At 52.9% G+C, this 23,456-nt stretch overlaps 1 protein-coding gene across 1 annotated transcript; it reads left to right on the top strand.

The window, feature by feature from the left end:
- The first annotated feature begins 413 nt into the window (after positions 1 to 413).
- aip (aryl hydrocarbon receptor interacting protein) lies at positions 414 to 15,983 on the top strand. Its single transcript, XM_063039730.1, has 5 exons — positions 414 to 419; positions 6,278 to 6,466; positions 6,574 to 6,750; positions 15,349 to 15,490; positions 15,699 to 15,983. The coding sequence occupies exons 1-5, from the start codon at positions 414 to 416 to the stop codon at positions 15,899 to 15,901; spliced, it is 717 nt and encodes a 238-aa protein (XP_062895800.1). The 3' UTR covers positions 15,902 to 15,983.
- The last annotated feature ends 7,473 nt before the right edge of the window (positions 15,984 to 23,456 follow it).

Raw genomic sequence — 23,456 nt, 5'->3', positions numbered from 1 at the left:
CTCTCTGTCCCTCCAGCATGTGCTGGTGTACCCGCTGGTCTCGAAGAGCCCGGTCTGACTGTCTCTCTCTCTCTCTGTCCCTCCAGCATGTGCTGGTGTACCCGCTGGTCTCGAAGAGCCCGGTCTGACCGTCTCTCTCTCTCTCCGTCCCTCCAGCATGTGCTGGTGTACCCGCTGGTCTCGAAGAGCCCGGTCTGACTGTCTCTCTCTCCGTCCCTCCAGCATGTGCTGGTGTACCCGCTGGTCTCGAAGAGCCCGGTCTGACTGTCTCTCTCTCTCCGTCCCTCCAGCATGTGCTGGTGTACCCGCTGGTCTCGAAGAGCCCGGTCTGACTGTCTCTCTCTCTCTCCGTCCCTCCAGCATGTGCTGGTGTACCCGCTGGTCTCGAAGAGCCCGGTCTGAGTCCCTCCAGCATGTCTGTACCCGCTGTCTCTCTCTCTCTCCGTCCCTCCAGCATGTGCTGGTGTACCCGCTGGTCGCGAAGAGCCCGGTGTGACTGTCTCTCTCTCTCTCTGTCCCTCCAGCATGTGCTGGTGTACCCGCTGGTCGCGAAGAGCCCGGTCTGACTGTCTCTCCCTCTCTCTCTCCGTCCCTCCAGCATGTGCTGGTGTACCCGCTGGTCTCGAAGAGCCCGGTCTGACTGTCTCTCTCTCTCCGTCCCTCCAGCATGTGCTGGTGTACCCGCTGGTCTCGAAGAGCCCGGTCTGACTGTCTCTCTCTCTCCGTCCCTCCAGCATGTGCTGGTGTACCCGCTGGTCTCGAAGAGCCCGGTCTGACCGTCTCTCTCTCTCTGTCCCTCCAGCATGTGCTGGTGTACCCGCTGGTCTCGAAGAGCCCAGTCTGACTGTCTCTCTCTCTCTCTGTCCCTCCAGCATGTGCTGGTGTACCCGCTGGTCTCGAAGAGCCCGGTCTGACTGTCTCTCTCTCTCCGTCCCTCCAGCATGTGCTGGTGTACCCGCTGGTCTCGAAGAGCCCGGTCTGACTGTCTCTCTCTCTCCGTCCCTCCAGCATGTGCTGGTGTACCCGCTGGTCTCGAAGAGCCCGGTCTGACTGTCTCTCTCTCTCCGTCCCTCCAGCATGTGCTGGTGTACCCGCTGGTCTCGAAGAGCCCGGTCTGACTCTCTCTCTCTCTCCGTCCCTCCAGCATGTGCTGGTGTACCCGCTGGTCTCGAAGAGCCCGGTCTGACCGTCTCTCTCTCTCTCTGTCCCTCCAGCATGTGCTGGTGTACCCGCTGGTCTCGAAGAGCCCAGTCTGACTGTCTCTCTCTCTCTCTGTCCCTCCAGCATGTGCTGGTGTACCCGCTGGTCTCGAAGAGCCCGGTCTGACTGTCTCTCTCTCTCCGTCCCTCCAGCATGTGCTGGTGTACCCGCTGGTCTCGAAGAGCCCGGTCTGACTGTCTCTCTCTCTCCGTCCCTCCAGCATGTGCTGGTGTACCCGCTGGTCTCGAAGAGCCCGGTCTGACTGTCTCTCTCTCTCCGTCCCTCCAGCATGTGCTGGTGTACCCGCTGGTCTCGAAGAGCCCGGTCTGACTGTCTCTCTCTCTCCGTCCCTCCAGCATGTGCTGGTGTACCCGCTGGTCTCGAAGAGCCCGGTCTGACTGTCTCTCTCTCTCTCCCTCTCTCTCTCCGTCCCTCCAGCATGTGCTGGTGTACCCGCTGGTCTCGAAGAGCCCGGTCTGACTGTCTCTCTCTCTCTCTGTCCCTCCAGCATGTGCTGGTGTACCCGCTGGTCTCGAAGAGCCCGGTCTGACTGTCTCTCTCTCTCCGTCCCTCCAGCATGTGCTGGTGTACCCGCTGGTCTCGAAGAGCCCGGTCTGACTGTCTCTCTCTCTCCGTCCCTCCAGCATGTGCTGGTGTACCCGCTGGTCTCGAAGAGCCCGGTCTGACTGTCTCTCTCTCTCCGTCCCTCCAGCATGTGCTGGTGTACCCGCTGGTCTCGAAGAGCCCGGTCTGACTGTCTCTCTCTCTCCGTCCCTCCAGCATGTGCTGGTGTACCCGCTGGTCTCGAAGAGCCCGGTCTGACCGTCTCTCTCTCTCTCTCTGTCCCTCCAGCATGTGCTGGTGTACCCGCTGGTCTCGAAGAGCCCGGTCTGACTGTCTCTCTCTCTCTCTGTCCCTCCAGCATGTGCTGGTGTACCCGCTGGTCTCGAAGAGCCCGGTCTGACTGTCTCTCTCTCTCCGTCCCTCCAGCATGTGCTGGTGTACCCGCTGGTCTCGAAGAGCCCGGTCTGACCGTCTCTCTCTCTCTCTGTCCCTCCAGCATGTGCTGGTGTACCCGCTGGTCTCGAAGAGCCCGGTCTGACCGTCTCTCTCTCTCCGTCCCTCCAGCATGTGCTGGTGTACCCGCTGGTCTCGAAGAGCCCGGTCTGACTGTCTCTCTCTCTCCGTCCCTCCAGCATGTGCTGGTGTACCCGCTGGTCTCGAAGAGCCCGGTCTGACTGTCTCTCTCTCTCTCCGTCCCTCCAGCATGTGCTGGTGTACCCGCTGGTCTCGAAGAGCCCGGTCTGACTGTCTCTCTCTCTCCGTCCCTCCAGCATGTGCTGGTGTACCCGCTGGTCTCGAAGAGCCCGGTCTGACCGTCTCTCTCTCTCCGTCCCTCCAGCATGTGCTGGTGTACCCGCTGGTCTCGAAGAGCCCGGTCTGACTGTCTCTCTCTCTCCGTCCCTCCAGCATGTGCTGGTGTACCCGCTGGTCTCGAAGAGCCCGGTCTGACTGTCTCTCTCTCTCTCCGTCCCTCCAGCATGTGCTGGTGTACCCGCTGGTCTCGAAGAGCCCGGTCTGACCGTCTCTCTCTCTCTCCGTCCCTCCAGCATGTGCTGGTGTACCCGCTGGTCTCGAAGAGCCCGGTCTGACCGTCTCTCTCTCTCTGTCCCTCCAGCATGTGCTGGTGTACCCGCTGGTCTCGAAGAGCCCGGTCTGACTGTCTCTCTCTCTCCGTCCCTCCAGCATGTGCTGGTGTACCCGCTGGTCTCGAAGAGCCCGGTCTGACTGTCTCTCTCTCTCTCCGTCCCTCCAGCATGTGCTGGTGTACCCGCTGGTCTCGAAGAGCCCGGTCTGACCGTCTCTCTCTCTCTCCGTCCCTCCAGCATGTGCTGGTGTACCCGCTGGTCTCGAAGAGCCCGGTCTGACTGTCTCTCTCTCTCTCCCTCTCTCTCTCCGTCCCTCCAGCATGTGCTGGTGTACCCGCTGGTCTCGAAGAGCCCGGTCTGACCGTCTCTCTCTCTCTCCGTCCCTCCAGCATGTGCTGGTGTACCCGCTGGTCTCGAAGAGCCCGGTCTGACTGTCTCTCTCTCCGTCCCTCCAGCATGTGCTGGTGTACCCGCTGGTCTCGAAGAGCCCGGTCTGACCGTCTCTCTCTCTCTCCTGTCCCTCCAGCATGTGCTGGTGTACCCGCTGGTCTCGAAGAGCCCGGTCTGACTCTCTCTCTCTCTCTCCGTCCCTCCAGCATGTGCTGGTGTACCCGCTGGTCTCGAAGAGCCCGGTCTGACTGTCTCTCTCTCTCTCCGTCCCTCCAGCATGTGCTGGTGTACCCGCTGGTCTCGAAGAGCCCGGTCTGACCGTCTCTCTCTCTCTCCGTCCCTCCAGCATGTGCTGGTGTACCCGCTGGTCTCGAAGAGCCCGGTCTGACTGTCTCTCTCTCTCCGTCCCTCCAGCATGTGCTGGTGTACCCGCTGGTCTCGAAGAGCCCGGTCTGACCGTCTCTCTCTCTCTCCGTCCCTCCAGCATGTGCTGGTGTACCCGCTGGTCTCGAAGAGCCCGGTCTGACTGTCTCTCTCTCTCTCCCTCTCTCTCTCCGTCCCTCCAGCATGTGCTGGTGTACCCGCTGGTCTCGAAGAGCCCGGTCTGACTGTCTCTCTCTCTCTCTGTCCCTCCAGCATGTGCTGGTGTACCCGCTGGTCTCGAAGAGCCCGGTCTGACTGTCTCTCTCTCTCTCCCTCTCTCTCTCCGTCCCTCCAGCATGTGCTGGTGTACCCGCTGGTCTCGAAGAGCCCGGTCTGACCGTCTCTCTCTCTCTCCGTCCCTCCAGCATGTGCTGGTGTACCCGCTGGTCTCGAAGAGCCCGGTCTGACCGTCTCTCTCTCTCTCCGTCCCTCCAGCATGTGCTGGTGTACCCGCTGGTCTCGAAGAGCCCGGTCTGACCGTCTCTCTCTCTCTCCGTCCCTCCAGCATGTGCTGGTGTACCCGCTGGTCTCGAAGAGCCCGGTCTGACTGTCTCTCTCTCTCCGTCCCTCCAGCATGTGCTGGTGTACCCGCTGGTCTCGAAGAGCCCGGTCTGACTCTCTCTCTCTCTCCGTCCCTCCAGCATGTGCTGGTGTACCCGCTGGTCTCGAAGAGCCCGGTCTGACTGTCTCTCTCTCTCCATCCCTCCAGCATGTGCTGGTGTACCCGCTGGTCTCGAAGAGCCCGGTCTGACCGTCTCTCTCTCTCTCTGTCCCTCCAGCATGTGCTGGTGTACCCGCTGGTCTCGAAGAGCCCGGTCTGACTGTCTCTCTCTCTCTCTGTCCCTCCAGCATGTGCTGGTGTACCCGCTGGTCTCGAAGAGCCCGGTCTGACTGTCTCTCTCTCTCCGTCCCTCCAGCATGTGCTGGTGTACCCGCTGGTCTCGAAGAGCCCGGTCTGACCGTCTCTCTCTCTCTCTGTCCCTCCAGCATGTGCTGGTGTACCCGCTGGTCTCGAAGAGCCCGGTCTGACCGTCTCTCTCTCTCCGTCCCTCCAGCATGTGCTGGTGTACCCGCTGGTCTCGAAGAGCCCAGTCTGACTGTCTCTCTCTCTCTCCGTCCCTCCAGCATGTGCTGGTGTACCCGCTGGTCTCGAAGAGCCCAGTCTGACTGTCTCTCTCTCTCTCCGTCCCTCCAGCATGTGCTGGTGTACCCGCTGGTCTCGAAGAGCCCGGTCTGACCGTCTCTCTCTCTCCGTCCCTCCAGCATGTGCTGGTGTACCCGCTGGTCTCGAAGAGCCCGGTCTGACCGTCTCTCTCTCTCCGTCCCTCCAGCATGTGCTGGTGTACCCGCTGGTCTCGAAGAGCCCGGTCTGACTGTCTCTCTCTCTCCGTCCCTCCAGCATGTGCTGGTGTACCCGCTGGTCTCGAAGAGCCCGGTCTGACTGTCTCTCTCTCTCTCCGTCCCTCCAGCATGTGCTGGTGTACCCGCTGGTCTCGAAGAGCCCGGTCTGACCGTCTCTCTCTCTCTCCGTCCCTCCAGCATGTGCTGGTGTACCCGCTGGTCTCGAAGAGCCCGGTCTGACCGTCTCTCTCTCTCTCTGTCCCTCCAGCATGTGCTGGTGTACCCGCTGGTCTCGAAGAGCCCGGTCTGACTGTCTCTCTCTCTCTCCCTCTCTCTCTCCGTCCCTCCAGCATGTGCTGGTGTACCCGCTGGTCTCGAAGAGCCCGGTCTGACCGTCTCTCTCTCTCTCCGTCCCTCCAGCATGTGCTGGTGTACCCGCTGGTCTCGAAGAGCCCGGTCTGACTGTCTCTCTCTCTCTCCCTCTCTCTCTCCGTCCCTCCAGCATGTGCTGGTGTACCCGCTGGTCTCGAAGAGCCCGGTCTGACCGTCTCTCTCTCTCTCCGTCCCTCCAGCATGTGCTGGTGTACCCGCTGGTCTCGAAGAGCCCGGTCTGACTGTCTCTCTCTCCGTCCCTCCAGCATGTGCTGGTGTACCCGCTGGTCTCGAAGAGCCCGGTCTGACCGTCTCTCTCTCTCTCTGTCCCTCCAGCATGTGCTGGTGTACCCGCTGGTCTCGAAGAGCCCGGTCTGACTCTCTCTCTCTCTCTCCGTCCCTCCAGCATGTGCTGGTGTACCCGCTGGTCTCGAAGAGCCCGGTCTGACTGTCTCTCTCTCTCCGTCCCTCCAGCATGTGCTGGTGTACCCGCTGGTCTCGAAGAGCCCGGTCTGACCGTCTCTCTCTCTCTCCGTCCCTCCAGCATGTGCTGGTGTACCCGCTGGTCTCGAAGAGCCCGGTCTGACTGTCTCTCTCTCTCCGTCCCTCCAGCATGTGCTGGTGTACCCGCTGGTCTCGAAGAGCCCGGTCTGACCGTCTCTCTCTCTCTCTGTCCCTCCAGCATGTGCTGGTGTACCCGCTGGTCTCGAAGAGCCCGGTCTGACTGTCTCTCTCTCTCTCCCTCTCTCTCTCCGTCCCTCCAGCATGTGCTGGTGTACCCGCTGGTCTCGAAGAGCCCGGTCTGACCGTCTCTCTCTCTCTCCGTCCCTCCAGCATGTGCTGGTGTACCCGCTGGTCTCGAAGAGCCCGGTCTGACTGTCTCTCTCTCTCCGTCCCTCCAGCATGTGCTGGTGTACCCGCTGGTCTCGAAGAGCCTGCGCAACATCGCGGTGGGGAAGGACCCCCTGGAGGGCCAGAGGCACTGCTGTGGGATCAGCCGAATGCACGAGCACCACTCGCTGGGCCACACCGACCTGGACGAGCTGCAGAACCACCCGCAGCCCCTCCTGTTCCGCATCGAGATGCTGAAGGTAGGTGGGGAGGGAGGAGGCATGCGGGGGTGGCGGAGGGAGCGAGAGAGGGCCACGTATCCGCCGTCCCACCCCGCCGCTCATGCCTCTTTCCGTGCCGGGCACAGGTGGAGGAGCCGGGCAGTTACGAGCAGGAAGCCTGGGCCATGTCCGACGAGGAGAAGCTGGCGGCCGTCCCTCACATCCACGAGGAGGGGAACCGGCTCTTCAAGGCCGGGCGGGTGCAGGAGGCGACCAAGAAGTACCACGACGCCATCGCCTGCCTGAAGAACCTGCAGATGAAGGTGGGCCAGGGTCGCGGGGCTGGCTGCAGGGGTCACAGGGTCGTGGGGTCGGCCGCAGGGGTCACGGGGTCGGCTGCAGGGGTCGCGGGGCCGGTGTGGGGCGTTGGCATGGCGCGAGAGAGACAGGATTTACAGACATTTGGATGAGGAAGTGGAGGGGTGGGGTAGTGAGTCTGCAGGCGGCAGGAGGGTCGGTGGAGTTGTGGAGGGTTGTCGTGGTTGACTGCGGGACGTTGACGGGACGCAGAGCCGGCTGAGAAGTGGCAGATGCAGTTCAGCCCGGAAAGGTCTGGGGAGGGCGGATTTGACGGCAGAGGACAGGGTTGACGGCAGGATTCCCAGCAGTGTGGAGGAACAGAGAGATCTCAGTCGACGTCCAGAGATCCCTCAAAGCTCCCGCGCAAGTTGAGCGGGTGGTTGAAGCGGCGTTTGGTGTGTTGGCCTTCGTTGGTCGGGGGATTGAGTTCAAGATCCGTGAGGTGACGTTGCAGTTCTATAAAACCCTGATTCGACCCACGCTTGGACCATAAGACACAGGAGCAGAATTCGGCCGTCTGGCCCATCGAGTCTGCTACACCGTTCAGTCTGGCCGATCCTTTTTTCACCTCCACAGCCCCAGTTCCCAGCCTTCTCACCGTAACCTTTGATGCCATGTCCAATCAGGAACCTATCAATCTCTGCCTTAAATACACCCAACGACCTGGCCTCCACAGCTGCCCGTGGCAACAAATTCCACAAATTCACCACCCTCTCCGCATCTCTGCTTTGAAAGGGCATCCCTCTATCCTGAGGCTGTGCCCTCTTGTCCTAGACTCCCACACCACGGGAAACATCCTTTCCACGTCTACTCTGTCTAGGTTTCAACATTCGAAAGGTTTCAATGAGTTCCCATATAACCATATAACAATTACAGCACTGAAACAGGCCATCTCGGCCCTTCTAGTCCGTGCCGAACTCTTACTCTCGCCTCGTCCCACTGACCTGCACTTGGCCCATAACCCTCCATTCCCTTCCTGTCCATATAGCTGTCCAATTTAACTTTAAACGACAACATCGATCCTGCCTCAACCACTTCTCGTTCCACACAGCCACCACTCTCTGAGTAAAGAAGTTCCCCCTTGTGTTACCCCTCAACTTTTGTCCTTTAACTCTCAACTCATGTCCTCTTGTTTGAATCTCCCCCACTCTCAATGGAAAAAGCCTATCCACGTCAACTCTATCTATCCCCCTCATAATTTTAAACACCTCTATCAAATCCCCCCTCAACCTTCTACGCTCCAAAGAATAAATATCTCACTTGTTCAACCTTTCTCTGTAACTTAGGAGATGAAACCCAGGCAACATTTTAGTAAACCTCCTCTGTACTCTCTCAATTTTATTGATATCTTTCCTATAATTCGGTGACCAGAACTGTACACAATACTCCCCCCCCTCACCCTTCTGAGTTCAAGTGAGCTCAGACCCAGAGCCATCAAATGTTCCTGCTATGATAACCCTTTCATTCCTGGAATCAATAGACAATAGGTGCAGGAGTTGGCCATTCAGCCCTTCGAGCCAGCACCACCATTCTCTGTGATCATGGCTGATCATCCACTATCAGTATCCAGTTCCTGCCTTATCCCCATAACCTTTGATTCCGCTATCTTTAAGAGCTCTATCCATCTCTTTCTTGAAAGCATCCAGAGACTTGCCCTCCACAGCCTTCTGGGGCAGAGCATTCCATATATCCACCACTCTCTGGGTGAAAAAGTTTTTCCTCAACTCCGTTCTAAATGGCCGACCCCTTATTCTTAAACTGTGGCCTCTGGTTCTGGACTCACCCATCAGCGGGAACATGCTTCCTGCCTGCAGCGTGTCCAATCCCTTAATAATCTTGTATGTTTCAATAAGATCCCCTCTCAGCCTTCTAAATTCCAGAGTATACAAGCCCAGTCGCTCCAATCTTTCGACATATGACAGTCCCACCATCCCGGGAATTAACCCTGTGAACCTACGCTGCACTCCCTCAATAGCAAGAATGTCCTTCCTCAAATTTGGAGACCAAAACCGCACACAGTACTCCAGGTGTGGTCTCACTAGGGCCCTGTACAGCTGCAGAAGGACCTCTTTGCTCTTATACTCAATTCCCCTTCTTATGAAGGCCAGCATGCCATTAGCTTTCTTCACTGCCTGCTGTACCTGCATGCTGGCTTTCAGTGACTGATGTACAAGATCACCTAGATCTCGTTGTGCTTCCCCTTTTCCTAACTTGACTCCATTTAGATAATAATCTGCCTTCCCGTTCTTACCACAAAAGTGGATAACCTCACATTTATCCACATTAAACTGCATCTGCCACGCATCTGCCCACTCACCCAGCCTGTCCAAGTCACCCTGCATTCTCATAACATCCTCCTCACATTTCACACTGCCGCCCAGCTTTGTGTCATCAGCAAATTTGCTAATGTTACTTTTAATTCCCTCATCTAAATCATTAATATATATTGTAAACAGCTGCGGTCCCAGCACTGAACCCTGTGGTACCCCACTGGTCACGGCCTGTCATTCCGAAAGGGACCCGTTAATCGCTACTCTGTTTTCTGTCAGCCAGCCAATTTTCAATCCATGTCAGTACTCTGCCCCCAATACCATGTGCCCTAATTTTGCCCACTAATCTCCTATGTGGGACTTTATGAAAGGCTTTCTGAAAGTCCAGGTACATTACATCCACTGGCTCTCCCTTGTCCATTTTCATAGTTACATCCTCAAAAAATTCCAGATTAGTCAAGCACGATTTCCCCTTTGTAAATCCATGCTGACTGGGACCGATCCTGTTACTATTATCCAGATGTGTCGTAATTTCATCTTTTATAATTGACGCCAGCATCTTTCCCACCACCGACGTCAGGCTAACCGGTCTATAATTCCCTGTTTTCTCTCTTCCTCCCTTCTTGAAGAGAGGGACAGTGTTAGCCACCCTCCAATCCACAGGAACTGATTCTGAATCTATAGAGCATTGGAAAATGATTACCAATTCGTCACGATTTCTAAAGCCACCTCCTTAAGTACCCTGGGATGCAGACCATCAGGTCCCGGGGACTTATCAGCCTTCAGACCCAACAGTCTATCCAACAGCATTTCCTGCCTAATATAAATTTCCTTCAGTTCATCCATTACCCTAGGTCCTTTGGCCACTATTACATCTGGGAGGTTGTTTGTGTCTTCCCTAGTGAAGACAGATCCAAAGTACCTGTTCAACTCGTCTGCCATTTCCTTGTTCCCCATAATAAATTCACCCGCTTCTGTCTTCAAGGGCCCAATTTTGGTCTTAACTATTTTTTTCCTTTTCACATACCTAAATAAGCTTTTACTATCCTCCTTTATATTCTTGACTAGTTTACCTTTGTACCTAATTTTTTCTCCACGTATTGCCTTTTTAGTTATCTTCTGTTGCTCTTTAAAAGTTTCCCAAACCTCCGGCTTCCCACTCGTCTTTGCTATGTTATACTTCTTCTCTTTTATTTTTATGCTGTCCATTACTTCCCTTGTCAGCCACGGCCTCCCCTTACTCCCCTTAGGATCTTTCTTCCTCTTTGGAACGAACTTATCCTGCACCTTCCACATTATTCCCAGAAACACTTGCCATTGCTGTTCCACTGTCATCCCTGCTAGGGTATTGTTCCATTGAACTTTGGCCAGCTCCTCCCTCATAGCTCCATAGTTCCCTTTGTTCAACTGTGATACTGACACTTCCGAGTTTCCCTTCTCCCTCTCAAATTGTACATTAAAACTTATCATATTATGGTCACTACCTCCTAATGGCTCCTTTACCTCGAGGTCCCTGATCAAATCCGGTTCATTGCACAACACTAAATCTAGAATTGCGTTCTCTCTGGTAGGCTCCAGTACAAGCTGTTCTAAGAATCCATCTCGGAGGGACCCCACAAACTCTCTTTCTTGAGGTCCAGTACCATCTTGATTCCTCCAGTCTACCTGCATGTTGAAATCCCCCATAACAACTGTAGCATTACCTTTGCTACATGCCAATTTTAACTCTTGATTCAACTTACACCCTACATCCAGACTACTGTTTGGGGGCCTGTAGATAACTCCCATTAGGGTCTTTCTACCCTTAGAATTTCTCAGTTCTATCCATACTGACTCTACGTCTCCTGATTCTATGTCCCCCTCGCAAAGGACTGAATATCATTCCTCACCAACAGAGCCACCCCACCCCCTCTGCTCATCAGTCTGTCCTTTCGATAGGACGTATACCCTTGAATATTCATCTCCCAGGCCCTGTCCACTTGAAGCCATGTCTCTGTTATTCCCACAACATCATACTTACCAATTTCCAACTGAGCCTCAAGCTCGTCCACTTTATTTCTTATACTCCGTGCATTCATATACAATACTTTTAATTCATTACTCCCCTCACCTCCCATATCAATTCCTATTTCACTTGGCCATACTGTACGATCCCCTCTTGAGCTTCCTGCTGTGTTGATTCTGCTGTCTTTCTTAACTTTTCTTATTCTCACTTTCCCTTTACTCCATCTGTATGTTTCCAGTTCGTCCCCTCCCCCCCCACCCACTACTTAGTTTAAACACACCCATGTTGCAGAGGCAAACCTACCTGCCAGAATGCTGGTGCCCCGCTTATTAAGGTGCAACCCGTCCCTTTTGTACAATTCATCCTTACCCCGAAACATACCCCAGTGGTCCAAGAATGTAAATCCTTGCTTCCTGCTCAGTTCCTCAGCCACACATTCAGATCCATTATCATCCTGTTCTTGACCACTCCAGCACGAGGAACTGGAAGCAAACCGGAGATAACCACCCTGGAAGTCCTGCTTTTCAGCTTTCTTCCAAGTTCTCTGAAGTCGCGCTGTAGAATGTCTTTCCCGTTCTTCCTCACATCATTTGTGCCCACATGCACCACCACTTCCGGATGTTCACCTTCACTCTTGAGGATTCCCTGCAATCGGTCCGTGACATCCTGGATCCCAGCACCAGGGAGGCGACACAAATTAGAGAGGGTGCCGAGCAGATTGACCAGGATGCTGCCAGGATTAGAGAAGGTGCAGAGGAGATTCACCAGGATGCTGCCTGGATTAGAGAGGGTGCAGAGGAGATTGAGGAACGCTGCCTGGATTAGAGAGGGTGCAGAGGAGATTGAGGAACGCTGCCTGGATTAGAGAGGGTGCAGAGGAGATTGACCAGGATGCAGCCTGGGTTAGAGAGGTTGCAGAAAGGATTGACCAGGATGCTGCCTGGATTAGAGAGGGTGCAGAGGAGATTCACCAGGATGCTGCCTGCATTAGAGAGGGTGCAGAGGAGATTGACCAGGATGCTGCCAGGATTAGAGAAGGTGCAGAGGAGATTCACCAGGATGCTGCCTGGATTAGAGAGGGTGCAGAGGAGATTGAGGGACGCTGCCTGGATTAGAGAGGGTGCAGAGGAGATTGAGGAACGCTGCCTGGATTAGAGAGGGTGCAGAGGAGATTGACCAGGATGCAGCCTGGGTTAGAGAGGTTGCAGAAAGGATTGACCAGGATGCTGCCTGGATTAGAGAGGGTGCAGAGGAGATTCACCAGGATGCTGCCTGCATTAGAGAGGGTGCAGAGGAGATTGACCAGGATGCTGCCAGGATTAGAGAAGGTGCAGAGGAGATTCACCAGGATGCTGCCTGGATTAGAGAGGGTGCAGAGGAGATTGACCAGGATGCTGCCAGGATTAGAGAAGGTGCAGAGGAGATTCACCAGGATTTTGCCTGGATTGGGGAGCGTGCCTTATGAGAACAAGTTGAGTGAACTCGGCCTTTTCTCCTTGGAGCGACGGAGGATGAGAGGTGACCTGATAGAGGTGTATAAGATAATGAGAGGCATTGATTATGTGGATTTTCCCCAGGGCTGAAATGGCTAGCACAAGAGGGGGTAGTTTTAGGTGCTGGGAAGTAGGTACAGAAGAGATGTCAGGGGTAAGTTTTTTACTCGGAGAGTGGTGAGTGTGTGGAATGGGCTGCCAGCAACGATGGTGGAGGCGGATACGATAGGGTCTTTTAAGGGACTCCTGGACAGGTACATGGAGCTGAGAAAAATAGAGGGCTGTGGGTAACCCCAGGTAATTTCTCAGGTAAGGACATGTTTGGCACAGCTTTGTGGGCCGAAGAGCCTGTATTGTGCTGTAGATTTTCTATGTTTCTGCGTCTTATGAAGATGATGTTGTCATTGGGGATTTCAACTTCCCCAAGATGAACTGGCACCTTCTAGGTGCAGGAGTTTTTGATGGGGCAGAATTTGTCCACTGCAGGAGGGTGGGTTTCTTCAGTCAGTACGTGGACGGTCCAACGGGAGTCGGGGCCATACTGGACAGGGTGACTTGACCTCTCGGTGAACTCTCAACGACAGCTGGAGATGAGGATAAGGGTTGACCCTGCGGGAGAGTTTCACATTGGGAGCAGGGAAAATGACAAGAACATCGGACAGGAACTCGGGAGAGTTTATTAGGATCCAGTGTTTCTGGACAAGTCCACCTCTGACCTGCGGAGGGTGTTTAAAGACCAACTCTGTAGAGTACAGGGAAGGCCCAGAGAGGGCAGCGTCAAACCACTTCTGTAGAGAAATTTGCCAAGGACAATCACGGTCATGGAAAGACTGTGATCGCCTATGTCACGCAACACAGCGCATAATGATGATGTCACACAACCAGCACATAATGATGTCACATGACGCAGCACATAATGATGTCACACGACGCAGCACAATGATGATGTCACACAACACAGCACATAATGGTCACACAACACAGCACATAATGATGTCACGACGCAGCACTTAATGATGATGTCACACAACAGCACATAATGATGTCATGACGCAGCACAATGATGTCACACGACGCAGCACATAATGATGTCACACAGCACAGCACATAATGATGTCACATGACGCAGCACAATGATGTCACACGACGCAGCACTTAATGATGTCACACAACACAGCACATAATGATGTCACATGACGCAGCACAATGATGTCACACGACGCAGCACTTGATGATGTCACACGTCACAATGTCACATGATGATGTCACAAAACACAGCATATAATGATGAGGAGGAGGAATTTCTTTTGCCAGAGGTTGGTGAATCTGTGAAACTCGTTGCCACAGGCAGCTCTGGAGGCCAGTTCATTGGGTATATTGAAGGCAGAGGTTGATAGATTCTTGTTTGGTCAGGGTATGAAGGGAAACGGGGAGAAGGCAGGAGATTGTGGGCTGAGAGGGAAAACGGCTCAGGCATGATGAAATGGGGGAGCAGACTCGACGGGCCGAATGGCCGAATTCTGCTTCCCGTACCTTCTGGCCTGATGACAAACAGGGTTAATGCAAGCAGGCTTTTTCCTTCGTGTTGGGTGAGAGCATAGTCACGGGTTAAGAGTGAACGGAGAAATATTTCTTTCTTTATCAATCTTTTTATTAATTAAAAGAAAGTACATATATACAAGCAAGAGGAGGATTATCTCCGACATTTATATCGATAACAATACATATAAAAGGTAAAATAAACATTATCAAGATCATAGGTAGTATTAATCTAATAGTATATAATAAAAAATAAGATAATCAATTCTCTTATTTCATAAAAAGAAAAAGAGATAAAGGAACTTTTATATATATAAAAAAACCACTATTCTCTATAAACAAAAACAATTTAAAAAAAAGAAAAAGAAAACAAAAAAAGGGACTGGGCAGCCCATACTGAGAATAAAAGCAAGAAAAAAGAAACACTTTCTGATCAAATCCAGAGTTTCGAGAAAGTAACTGAAAGAGCAGTAAATCAAACCATATGAAAATATTGAATAAAAGGTCGCCAGGTTTCTTCAAATTTAGAGGATGTATCAAATGTCTGACTTCCTATTTTCTCGAAACTTAAGACAGGACATAATGGAGGAAAGCCATTATAGCTATAATTTATAAATGGTTATTGAATTTGAGAAATGTATCTAATGATAAAATTAAAGGTGCGTGGGAATTGGAATTTCGAGAGTCACTTTCAGATAATGGGATAAAATTTTTCATTTGGTAAATACCTCATCTGTTTGTGTCCGTCATTCCTCGATACAGTTCAAGGTAGTGCACTGGGCACACGTGTCAAAGGATAAATTAGCCCTTATTTTTCCCAATATTAATCCTATTTGCGACAGATGTAATATTGAGGTGGCTACTTTAACTCACATGTTTTGGTCTTGTATCAAGGTAGACAATTTTTGGAAAGATGTCTTTAAAACTTTATCAAAAGTTTTGAATTTGGACCTACAACCGAATTTATTTGCAGTAATTCCACCGGAAACGGGTTACGTTCCTGTTTCCGCTCAACGGATGATAGCTTTTCCAACTTTATGGGCTCGGAGAGCCGTTTTGCTTAAATGGAAGGATGGGGAAATATTCAAGGGGGGAGGCTTCACTCAGCGGACGGCGAGCGTGTGGTTCAAGCTGCCCGCGGAGGGTGGGGGGGGGGCCACGACCCAGCCATGGGACGGTGGGAGTGGGACGGCACACACCAGATGGGCCGAAGGGCCCTTCTCAGAGCTGGGATGCTGTGTAATTCCCACACAGGAGCGGCCGGGAGACGAGCAGTGGATGGCCCTCGACGCGATGATTACCCCACTTCTCCTCAACTACTGTCAGTGCAAGATGGTGTCGGAGGAGTACTACGAGGTGATTGAGCACTGCACGTCCATTCTCAACAAGTACGAAGGTAGGTGAGGGGAGGGACCAGACAGTGAGGGGAGGGGGGAGGAGGGAGCACAGGCCCTGTACTCCAACCTCCCCCAGACAACGTCGAGGCCCACGTCAGTGGTGGAGGGGAGGGACGGCGAAGACCGAGTGTTGAGGGGGGAGAGGAAAAGGGACGAGAGAGCCTGTGCGCGCCCCCCTCTCACCCTCTCCCGCCCTCCACCCCCCAGACAACGTCAAGGCCTACTTCAAGCGAGGGAAGGCACAGGGCGCGGTGTGGAACGAGGCGGAGGCCCGGAAGGACCTGTCCAAGGCAGCCATGCTGGACCCGAGCCTGGCGTCACTGGTGAGCCGCGAGCTCCGACAGATCGAGGAGAGGATCAGGGAGAAGGAACATGAGGAGAAATCCCGCTACCGGACCCTCTTTCAGTGACCCCCGAACCTCGCCGAGAGACCGGCCCCTCCTCCAACGCATCCCCTCCACCCCCACCCCCCCCGCACACCACCCAGATAAATACTCTGTCTGGAGCCATCTCCTCCCCATCTCTCACCGCGTCACAATCCACAGACTACGTGTGTGATGCGACGGTGCAGGGGGGGATTCACTCTGCGTCCGACCCCGGGGGTGTGTGATGGGACGGTGCGGAGGGGGATTCACTCTGCGTCCGACCCCGGGAGTGTGTGATGGGACGGTGCAGGGGGGGATTCACTCTGTGTCTGACCCCGGGAGTGTGTGATGGGACGGTGCGGAGGGGGATTCACTCTGCGTCTGACCCCGGGGAGTGTGTGATGCGACGGTGTGGAGGGAGATTCACTCTGTGTCTGACCCCTGGAGTGTGTGATGGGATGGTGCGGAGGGAGATTCACTCTGTGTCTGATCCCGGGAGTGTGTGATGGGACGGTGCGGAGGGAGATTCACTCTGCGTCTGACCCCGGGAGTGTGTGATGGGACGGTGTGGAGGGAGATTCACTCTGTGTCTGACCCCGGGGAGTGTGTGATGGGATGGTATGGAGGGAGATTCACTCTGTGTCTGACCCCGGGAAGTGTGTGATGGGACGGTGCGGAGGGAGATTCACTCTGTGTCTGACCCCGGGAGTGTGTGATGGGACGGTGCTGAGGGAGATTCACTCTGTGTCTGACCCTGGGGAGTGTGTGATGGGACGGTGTGGAGGGAGATTCACTCTGTGTCTGACCCCGGGAGTGTGTGATGCAACGGTGCAGGGGGGGATTCACTCTGCGTCTGACCCCGGGAGTGTGTGATGGGACGGTGTGGAGGGAGACTAACTCTGTGTCTGACCCCGGGAGTGTGTGATGGGACGGTGTGGAGGGAGATTAACTCTGTGTCTGACCCCGGGAGTGTGTGATGGGACGGTGTGGAGGGAGATTCGCTCTGTGTCTGACCCCGGGAGTGTGTGATGGGACGGTGTGGAGGGAGATTCAGTCTGTGTCTGACCCCGGGAATGTGTGATGGGACAGTGCGGAGGGAGATTCACTCTGTGTCTGACCCCGGGAGTGTGTGATGGGACGGTGCGGAGGGTGATTCACTCTGTATCTGCCTCCGGGAGTGTGTGATGTGACGGTGTGGAGGGAGATTAACTCTGTGTCTGACCCCGGGAGTGTTTGATGGGACGGTGTGGAGGGAGATTCACTCTGTGTTTGACCTTGGGAGTGTGTGATGGGACGGTGCGGAGGGTGATTCACTCTGTGCCTGACCCTGGGAGTGTGTGTTGGGATGGTGTGGAGGTAGATTCACTCTGTGTCTGACCCCGGGAGTGTGTGATGGGACGGTGCAGAGGGAGATTCACTCTGTGTCTGACCCCGGGAGTGTGTAATGCGACGGTGCGGAGGGAGATTCACTCTGTGCCTGACCCCAGGAGTGTGTGATGGGACGGTGTGGAGGGAGATTCACTCTGTGTCTGACCCCGGGAGTGTGTGATGGGACGGTGTGGAGGGAGATTCACTCTGTGTCTGACCCCGGGAGTGTGTGACGGGACGGTGTGGAGGGAGATTCACTCTGTGTCTGACCCCGGGAGTGTGTGCCGGGACGGTGCGGAGGGAGATTCACTCTGTATCTGACCCCGGGCGTGTGTGATCGGACGGTGCGGAGGGAGCCTCTCAGGGCTTTAGCTTGCCGACGGGGTGTTTGGCGGTGAGGAGTGAGGGAGGGTGGGGGCTGTTGGGTTACATCGCCTACGTTTTGCAAAGAGCATCGATTCATTGTTATAAACATTATTTTCTGGCCCGGTTTTACCCTCATTGACTGTACATATATATTCCATTAAAATTATACTTCCATTGAAATTATACTTCCTGCTCGTATCTACTCCGATTAAGTACTCTGCCAAACCGAGGACGCTGTCTGTTTGGTGCGTCCGGTCTCTGCTGTGGCTGCCGGGGGCCGACGGGGAAGGCGAGGGGCAGAGAGTGTGGAATCACCCCTTTCACACACAGAAACACTGGAGCAACCCGGCAGCTCAGGCTGCATCCCTGGAGAAGGAGAGACGTTGAACGTCTCGGGCGGGGACGGGAAAGGAAGGCGGGGAGGAGGTGGAGCTCGGTTTATGGGGGCAGCCAGGTGCGCGGGAAAGGTCGGGGGTTGGAGAGGGAGGAATCTGATCAGAGAGGAGGGAGGGAAGGGGCGGGGGACCCAGAGGCAGGTGAGGGGCGAGTGGGGAATAGAAGAAGGGGGAGGGGGGAGTGGATAATTACCAGAAGGAGAAATCGATGGATGTTCATGCTACCCAGACAGAGTACAAGCTATTCCTGTCCTCGTATTCCATCTCTCATCATCATCATCATCAGGTGCCGTGCCCAGACTGAGCTTTGCCCACGCACTCCTGTTTCGGGTCAAGTGGATCATAGAAACATAGAAAATAGGTGCAGGAGTAGGCCATTCGGCCCTTCGAGCCTGCACCGCCATTCAGTATGATCATGGCTGATCATCCAACTCAGAACCCTGTACCTGCCTTCCCTCCATACCCCCCGATCCCTGTAGCCACAAGGGCTGTATCTAACTCCCTCTTAAATATCGCCAACGAACTGGCCTCAACTGTTTCCTGCGGCAGAGAATTCCACAGATTCACCACTCTCTGTGTGAAGAAGTTTTTCCTCATCTCGGTCCTAAAAAGCTTCCCCTTTATCCTCAAACTGTGACCCCTCGTTCTGGACTTCCCCAACATCGGGAACAATCTTCCTGCATCTAGCCTGTCCAATCCCTTTAGGATTTTATACGTTTCAATAAGATCTCCCATCAATCTTCTACATTCCAACGAGTATAAGCCTAGTCGATCCAGTCTTTCATCATATGAAAGTCCTGCCACCCCAGGAGTCAATCTGGTGAACCTAATTCATTCGTATTCATTTCCAGTTCTCTGGCTGTTGTCTCCATCATCATTTGTCTTTGTCTTTGTCTTCCTCTTCCCTTCAATCTTTCCCTAATTACCGTGTATTCTAACTCCTCTTTCCTCATCACATGTCCAATGAAGTTACGTTGCCTTTTCATGATCTCATACATTATTTCTCTTTTTGTGCTTTGCTCTGTTCATGACATCCTCGTCAGATATTCGTTTCGTCCCTGATATTCTTTGCATCCTCCTCAAAAAACCACATCTCTGCTGCTTCAATTCGTTTCCTCATGTTACTAGATATTGTCCAACATTCTGAGCCATATAACATAACTGGATAAACGTAACATTTCAGTACTCTGAGGCGGGTTGTCATGCCTAGTTTAGTGTTGGTCAGTATACTCTTCATTCTCGTAAAGGTGTCTTTCGCCATCCCTATTCTTCTTTTGATGTCCAAGTCGCACCTGCCATCTGATGTCACCCAGCTTCCTAAGTAGCAAAAGTTCTGTATTTGTTTTATGTCTTCTCTGTTTATTCCCAGCCTGCAGATAGAAATTTCCTTCTTTTTGGATATCGCCATACATTCTGTCTTTTTGCAATTGATAGATGACCCATTTTTGCTCTTTCTTCAACAACTATATCTGTTAAGTTTTGTAGTTCATCCTCCGTACTTGCAATTAACACAGTGTCATCCGCACATCTAAAGTTATTGATGTTTTCACCGCCAACTTTGATTCCCAAGATGTCTGTTATTTTTTGTAATACTGTTTCACTGTACACATTAAACAAATCTAATGGTAGAAAGGAGACGGAAGAAAGCAAATCCTATAGAATATGGGGGGGAGGGGAAGATGGCGGCACGACGCAGCGTGCGCGTCTGCTCCGAAATGATATCGTATTTGTAAGTAGGGGCCGTGCACAATCCTGATTTGCTGGAGACAGCTGTGAGAAGCACGGAGGAACATCTGGAGAAACTTCTGAAATGCCTGCTTCGCTGCTGTTGCTACCGTGCGATCCAGAATCTCCGGAGGGGAAGGCCCCAGATCCTCGGCTTTGCCTATTGCCTGTTGCCGGGGACGGGGTCGAAGCGCCCGGCAGAGACGGTGCTCGGTGTCGGAGGCTCGAAGTTTTCGGACGGACTCGAGTCGGCTGTGGTCGGGTGCTTCCAGGGGGCTGCATCGGCAAGTTTGCGGCGCTGGAAGCTCATGGCAGGGAGAGTTTTTCTTCCTTCTACCGTCTGCCTGAGATGATGGGAGTTTCGAGAGACTTTGAGACTTATTTTTTACCGTGTCCATGGTCTGTTCTTTATCAAATTACGGTATTGCTTTGCACTGTCGTAACTATATATTATAATTATGTGGTTTTTGTCAGTTTTAGTCTTGGTTTGCCTTGTGTTTCTGTCATATCATTCTGGAGGAACAAATTGTGTCATTTCTTAATGCACGCATTACTAAATGACAATAAGGGAGGACTGCGTGTCCTCATAATCTAATCTAATATAAGTCCTTAGATGAAAAAAGTTAAAAGCTTATGTCAAAAAGCCAGAGAAGAATGGTTAAACCAGGAATGTGAGCAATTAGAAAGAATCCCTAATCCATTTCTGGGTGTTTAAATTGTAAGCATGGGAGCTGATGGTCTGTGTTGGTGCCAAGGGAGGTTAGTGAGGTTCTGCACAGGGAGTTAGGTGCTCAGGTGAAGGGTGGGACCTCCAGCGTTGCTACCTGTGCCACGTGCTAGAAACGTTATATGGTACGTGGCTAAAAAGCTGGTGCAGGGACGGGCCGTAAGATTTTGGGATCATTGGGCTCTCTTCCAGGACCCGCACAGACGGGACGGTTTGCCCCTGAACTGGAGGGGGAGGGTTTGTTGATGCTGCACGGTGGGGTTGAAACTGGAGTTGTGGGAGAGGATGGGACGCAGAGTGGAGGTGTTAGACCGTACAGGAGCAGAAGTCGGCCATTCGGCCCATCGAGTCTGCCCCGCCATTCAATCCTGGGCTGATCCAATTCTTCCAGTCACCTCCACTCCCCTGCCTTCACCCCATGCCCTTTGACGCCCTGGCGAACCAAGAGCCTATTGATCTCTGCCTTAAACGCACCCAATGACTTGGTCTCCACAGCTGCTAGTGGCAGCAAATCCCACAGATCTGCCACCGTCTGACTGAAGTAATTCCTCCGCGTCTCCGTTCTAAACGGACGTCCTTCAATCCTGGAGTCGTGCCCCCGTGTCCTGGGCTCCCCTTCGGAGGCTGGTGCTGGTAAGGCCTCAAAGCCAGGAACCAGGAGGTCGAGCACGGTGCGACTGATGTCCCGAGCTGTGTATATTTCAATGCACGAATTATTGCAGACAGAACAGAGAAATCTGCAGCCCATTACAGGCCCTTGGGCCCACAATATTGTGCCGACCACGTCACCTACTCTAGAAACTGCCTCGGATTTCCCTACCGCATGGCCCTCTAATTTTCTAAGCTCCACGTACCCAGAGCTCAGGACACCGAGCAGCACCCGGAATGATCATACTGCAGACGTTCGCGAGGGTTTGTTGCAGGAGGGACAGGACTGGCAGCTCCATATGCCGGGGTTCCGACGTCTCAGACACGACAAGAGCGGGAGGGATTAACGAAGGGGGTGGGGAGGTATGCCCTTCCTCCCGTGGTCCAGTCTTCTCTCCTTTTTTGGGGAAAATGTCACGGCAGTGCCCAGTCAGGACTGTCTGGAGAACTCGTCCAGTGAGTCGTTATGGTGGAACTGAGGAGTGAGAAAGGTACGGGCACTGTTCACGGGACTACATTTCAGACCACCCAACAGTCTGAGGGATTTAGAGGAACAAATTTGCAGCGAGATATAACCATATAACAATTACAGCACGGAAACAGGCCATCTCGGCCCTTCTAGTCCGTGCCGAACTCTTACTCTCACCTCGTCCCACCGACCCGCACTTGGCCCATAACCCTCCATTCCTTTCCTGTCTGTATAGCTGTCCAATTTAACTCTAAACGACATCGAACCTGCCTCGACCACTTCTCGTTCCACACAGCCACCACTCTCTGAGTAAAGAAGTTCCCCCTCATGTTACCCCTCAACTTTTGCCCTTTAACTCTCAACTCATGTCCTCTTGTTTGAATCTCCCCCACTCTCAATGGAAAAAAGCCTATCCACGTCAACTCTATCTATCCCCCTCATAATTTTAAATACCTCTATCAAGTCCCCCCTCAACCTCCTACGCTCCAAAGGATAAAGACCCAACTTGTTCAACCTTTCTCTGTAACTTAGGAGATGAAACCCAGGTAACATTTTAGTAAATCTCCTCTGTACTCTCTCAATTTTATCGACATCTTTCCTATAATTCGGTGACCAGAACTGTACACAATATTCCAAATTTGGCCTTATACAATTGCAACATTACATCCCAACTCCTATACTCAATGGTCTCATTAATAAAGGCCAGCATACCAAAAGCTTTCTTCACCACCCTATCCACATGAGATTCCACCTTCAGGGAACTAGGCACCATTATTCCTAAATCCCCCTGTTCTACTGCATTCTTCAATGCCCTACCATTTACCATGTATGTCCTATTGAGATCGCAGGCTGTTGTAAGATACAGAAGGTTGTTATCGTGGGTGACTTTTCACACATTGAATGGGAGCCTGGGCACACACCCCTCAGCATCAGCGGCTCCACAGTGGAGAGAGTGGAAAACATCAAGTTCCTTGGGGTGCAGATCTCGGACAATCTCACCTAGTCCAGGAACACCACTGGGATGGTGAAACGGGCCCAGCAGAGATTGCACTTTCTGAGGAAGCTTAAACAAGCATCACTCCCCACTAACATCTTGACTACATTCTACAGAGACGTGGTTGAGAGTGTGCTGACCTTTTGCATCACAACCTGGTACTCCAGCTGCAGTACTGTTGACAAAAAAGCCTTGCAGAGGGTGGTTAGGGGAGCAGGGAAGGTTATTGGGGTCTCCCTACCTTCTGTCCAAGACCTCTTTCAGAGTCGATGCCTCCAGAAGACACGGTACATCATTAAAGACCCCTCACACCCTCTCCATGAACTGTTTGTTCTTCTGCCATCAGGCAAATGTTACAGGAGCATCAAAACTAAAACCAGAAGGCTACTAAACAGCTTCCTCCCACAGGCAGTCAGACTGCTAAATAGCTGCTCTACCTGACTCTGCTTTGGACACTTTTAACTTGCACTGGACACTTATAACTTGATTTTAACTGACATGTGGCTGTTGTGTTTTACTATTGTTATGTTTATTATTTAGTGTTGAGTTTGTTACGTTATGATTGCACTGCTCCTGGGAAACGCTGTCTCATTCTGCCCTGCAGAGCTGATGTACGGTTAGAATGACAGTAAAGTTCTTTGAATCTTGAATTTGAATTTGAAATGTGTTCAGGGAAGTTTCCTTCATCAGAACGTAGAATTCCCAACGAGAGAGAATGCAACACTTGACCGGCTGTTGGGAAATGAAACAGGGCAGGTGACAGAAATGTGGGTAAGAGAGTATGTTGCATTTCGCAATCATAATGCCACTAGTTTCACAGTAAACGTGCAGGAAGATAGGCCTGGTCCGTGGGTTCAGATTCGAAATTGGAGAAAGGCCATCTCTGATGGTGTCAGAAAGGATCTGGC

Source organism: Mobula hypostoma, unplaced genomic scaffold (assembly GCF_963921235.1).
Source record: "Mobula hypostoma unplaced genomic scaffold, sMobHyp1.1 scaffold_66, whole genome shotgun sequence".
Classification (NCBI taxonomy): Eukaryota; Metazoa; Chordata; class Chondrichthyes; order Myliobatiformes; family Myliobatidae; genus Mobula; species Mobula hypostoma.
The sequence above is the reverse complement of the archived record's forward strand: the minus strand, read 5'-3'. Positions and strand labels throughout refer to the sequence as shown.

Coding starts and splice junctions, on each gene's coding strand:
- aip (XM_063039730.1), top strand. Junction 6,751..15,348: donor TGAAGAACCTGCAGATGAAG/GTGGGCCAGGGT, acceptor ATTCCCACACAG/GAGCGGCCGGGAGACGAGCA. Junction 15,491..15,698: donor CATTCTCAACAAGTACGAAG/GTAGGTGAGGGG, acceptor TCCACCCCCCAG/ACAACGTCAAGGCCTACTTC.